The 4,174-nt window shown below is 48.4% G+C and overlaps 1 protein-coding gene across 1 annotated transcript in view; it reads left to right on the forward strand.

The window, feature by feature from the left end:
• Positions 1–4,174, forward strand: part of SMAD7 (SMAD family member 7) — a 25,410-nt gene that overhangs the window by 14,649 nt on the left and 6,587 nt on the right. The window contains exons 4-5 of the mRNA XM_017734334.1: positions 896–899; positions 3,425–3,429. Coding sequence (XP_017589823.1) covers positions 896–899; positions 3,425–3,429 — 9 coding nt within the window. The remainder of the gene's footprint in view (positions 1–895; positions 900–3,424; positions 3,430–4,174) is intronic.

The raw sequence follows: 4,174 nt of genomic DNA on the forward strand, positions 1-4,174 counted from the left end.
AATGCAGTAAATGCTCCAAATGCCAGCCCAGCTAAACAGTTTTCATAATTGTTACGGAGTGGGGCACGATGAACGTGAAAAGGACTTTTGTTCCTACTCTACTTTTTCCATGGGTTTACATCCCTGCGAGGGAGATGCTGCTCTGGGAAAAGTTGCTGGGGCAAGTGGGCATTTTTATTTTTTTGGTGTGTGGAGAAATATATATTTACGTCTGTTTTCAGTCTTTAGGGGAGAATTCCAGGTCAGTGTGCTGCAGGGAGAGGTTTTTTTTCACTACTGGAATGAGAATGAGAACAGCAGCAATGCTGTGTTGTGTATGTGTGTGTGTGTGTGTGTAATGCAGTTGGGGGCGGGGGAAAGATCCTAACACACATCTGTGTATTAGGTATCCATTTGGAAATCCTAAACTGCTCTTCTTCAGGTTTTATTAAGGTCTTAACAAGGTTTTTAACAGGTAACCCACATAGCTACATGTTGCTAGTGGAGAGCTGAGGCTTCCCTGGGGGCTGTATCCCTGTTCTTCCCAGGGCACCCCTGGGCACTGAGGGACCTTCCCTGCAGCACTGAAGCTTTATGTTTCATTGCAAAAGCTTTTTAAGGTCATCCTCTAAGCCCCAGCTGGCTGACTGCATGGAGGGGGGCTGTGACCCCGTGGCTGGCACGGCTCTATGGCCTCTGGTGGCTTTGGCATCTGCGGCGTGATTTATCCCAGAAAGGTGATGGGCAGGATGCTGCCACAGGAGCCTCCAGTGCAGCCCCAGCAGGGAGAGAGATTCTTGGCAAGCTCATCCTCACGTCTGATTTGCATTGCAGTAAGCCAGGAGCCCTTTGTGTGCTGGTTTCTCTTTCTCAGAAGGTTTCTGGTTTAGATCTGGGTTGGGTATGGGTGGGGAAGAGGTGTGTCCTGGTAGCTGCTGAGGCTGAGGCATGGAGGTGGTTGCTCCTCTCTGGGAGCTGGGGCTGCTACCAGCCCTGAGTCACTTGGGGCTCCCAGGGCAGCATCTCATGAGTGCTGGCTGTCTTTTCCAGATAAGTCTGTTGGCTGATTTGTTACAAAAGTGGAATTATTCCAGGTTGCCCTCAATGAAGGGGAGAAGGTTGGATAGTGCATGGGGCACTGGAGCACCTGCACCACCTCCTGAGGCAGGAAGTCCCCACCAGCACAGAACAGCAATGGGGACACATGCAGCAAAAATAGGATTTCTGGGGGGTTTTCACATGGATCTGCATGCCCTTGTGCCTCTTTGGATGGTCTGGGACTCTTAAAACCCCCATGGATTTTGGCAGGGCCGCTTTGGAAGGGTCTCACCTCTTTCAGCATCCCTTTGTCCCACCCAACTGTTGAGTTGGAGCTTGGGGAAGGGATTCCCGTCCTACTGCTTTTTTGAAACAAGGGAAAAGTTTTCCCACACCTTTGAGGGGTGCAGAAGGAGAGGCAGATAAAGAAGGTTCTTTAAATTAAAACTTCAAAAATAATTAGGCTGACTGTATACTAAACAACAGCAAAGAGGCCCATTTACTGTAAATATTATGAATGGATTTGGCTGGCTTCTTCATCCCCACCCTTCCTCTAAGGCTTTTCTCTGAGCTGAGTCGAAATTCGGCCTTCAGACAGCACGGTACTCTATAATTTGCATGGCTGATGAGGCCTGAAGCCTGGTACGGAGGAAACTGGAGTCAGCTGGCTCCTCTAACCACTGGAGACAGGCAGACAGGCATTTTTGGTGTGTGCTTGCATATTTTCCCCCCCGCCCCACTGCCTTGTAGCTCCAGCCTTGCTTGGCTTTTAAAGAGAATGGTCACAAGAAAAGGGTTCTTCTCTTCTAGAGTCGTTTTTAGCCGTGGTAATTGATTAATCACTGTAATTAGACAGTAGCAGTGACTAATAGGATGTTTATGAATCAAATTTCTGGTTTGGTGTACTCCATGAACTCGGCAGTTTCACTTGGGTTCTTTCTTTGCCGTCCTGCAAAGTAGGGGACATGGATCACCCTATCTTTTTTAGTATATTTTTTAATATTTTTGGACATCACTCCTGGTCCAGCCTTGGCATCTGCCAAGATGTTTGCTTTTGAGTCTCTGAAGGTCTGCAACAACATGCTTGTAGGGCTCCTTTCTTTCTCACTTTTATGTTCTTGCTGAATTAACCCTCAAAAAGGTCAGGGCTTGGTTCTAGGCTGGGGGAAGGCTGACTCAGGGCCACCACCAAGCTGGGATGGGAACCTGAGGGGATGTCCTCAGGGGTGAATCATCTCTACCCACCATCTCACCTGACCTCATTTTTGTCCTGATTTCACAAGGGGGATTCCCAGATGTGGGGAAGGTGATGGCAGTTTTTCATTGGGTCACCTGCGGACCAAGCAAAGCCCTCCCAAAATTTCAGGTCACTGTTAATACAAACCTGAACCAAAGCCCTAGAAAAATGGGGAAATACAAGACTCCTTCCCCTGATGGCTTCTGCCATATTTTATCCTGCTTGACCTCATCAGACTCAATCTTAGTAAACATCAGCAAATTGAAATCTTGCGGTGAAACTTAACATTTATTTTCATGCAAGGTTGACTGATTTTGCACGGAACAAGGAGCCATTTGAGTGATTGATTGGACAACTTGCTAATAAATTTAAAAAGTAATCTTAAGGCTCTTTAGCCTGCATGACTACTGTATATGCTGAGTAATAAGAGCCGTCTAATTAGACATAGACACAAATTTATGGTCTAGCCTGTCAATCCGCGGATTAAGGACTGCATTAAGTACCTACTGACACGATGGGCTGTAGTGGCTCTTAAAGAGATGTTATGGTCTATCATGTCAATAATCCACAGATTAAAGGCTCCCTAAGTAGGTGATGACGTGACAGACTGTCTCAGCTCTTGGGGGCTCTGGTGCTGGGGAGGTGGAGCAACCCCCAGGCCCCCTGGGCGGTGGCATCCCTGCAGTAGGTGAGGGTTTATTTCCTCTGCAAACAACAGGAGCTTTACACAGGACCATCCTCGAAGTTAGGCTTTCAGAAACCATCCCAGCCATCAAGAGCAGGGGCTCCTGAGGAAGGTGAAGCTGTCTAGCCCTGGTATGCTGGGAGGTACATAAGGTCTGGGGCAAACACTGCCATGGGTGGACCCTCCAGGCTGCCCACAAACTTTGTTAAAGGCACAAAGCCCCTTTTCTGCAGCAGGATAGATCCTTTAATGTGGATTTATCCTTTATTTGGCCTTTTTTTCCCTTTGCTTTTGCTGAATGTTCCTGGAAATCTAGCTTTTAGGTATTTTTCTTTGTTTTGGTTTTTTGTTTGTTTGTTTATCTTTTTTGTTTTTTGGGGTTTTCTTTTGTTTTGTTCTGTTCTTCCACCCTGTAAGTCACCTGAGAGACTAGAAAGGAAGTAGGATTTCCATTCTGGGTGCCCATTTTTCTTTGTTTTGATGAGCACACCATGCTCTGTGTTCTCCTCACCTTGGTGTAATGTCTTCACTTCTGAAGTAAGGGGCCAGGGGGATGTTTTTCCTGAGGTCCTACAAAATCAGCACTTGCCAATAACAGGAGGGGCAAAACTGCAACTGGAGAAGTCCTGAGGACCCTCCAGAAGAGCATTTAAAACCCCGTGAAAACCTCTGGGTTTTGTGTCTCCGTCTCTTGCATCTCAAAGAGGAGGAGAAGATGAGGGTCATGGCACTGTCCTGGACACACAAATGCCACTTAAGGTCAGCCAAGAGAGATTATCGGGCGCGAGATGTGCTGAGCTTGGTCTCAGTGCTGGCCCCAGCCAGACACGTTGTGCTGACACCAGTCCAGCCAATTTTTTTTTTAAGCACAAATGCCCTCCGTGTGCGCTGATGGATAAAGGAGGAAGGACTGTAATGTGTTCATCTGCTCCTTGGCAGTGCCCATGGCACTTATTTTCCAGCAGAAAGCTGTCTTCTAGAAAGCCAGGCAGGGTTCTCTCCAGGTTTTTGAGTCCCCCAACAGCACAAGGATGTGGAGCTGCTGGAGTGAATCCAGGAGAGGCCACCGAGATGCTCCAGGGCTGGAGCCCCTCTGCTCTGCAGCCAGCCTGGGACAGCTGGGGGTGTTCAGCTGCACAAGAGAAGGCTCCAGGGAGAGCTCAGAGCCCCTGGCAGGGCCTAAAGGGGCTCCAGGAGAGCTGCAGAGGGACTGGGGACAAGGCCTGGAGGGACAG

Source organism: Corvus brachyrhynchos, unplaced genomic scaffold (assembly GCF_000691975.1).
Source record: "Corvus brachyrhynchos isolate BGI_N302 unplaced genomic scaffold, ASM69197v1 scaffold285, whole genome shotgun sequence".
Classification (NCBI taxonomy): domain Eukaryota; kingdom Metazoa; phylum Chordata; class Aves; order Passeriformes; family Corvidae; genus Corvus; species Corvus brachyrhynchos.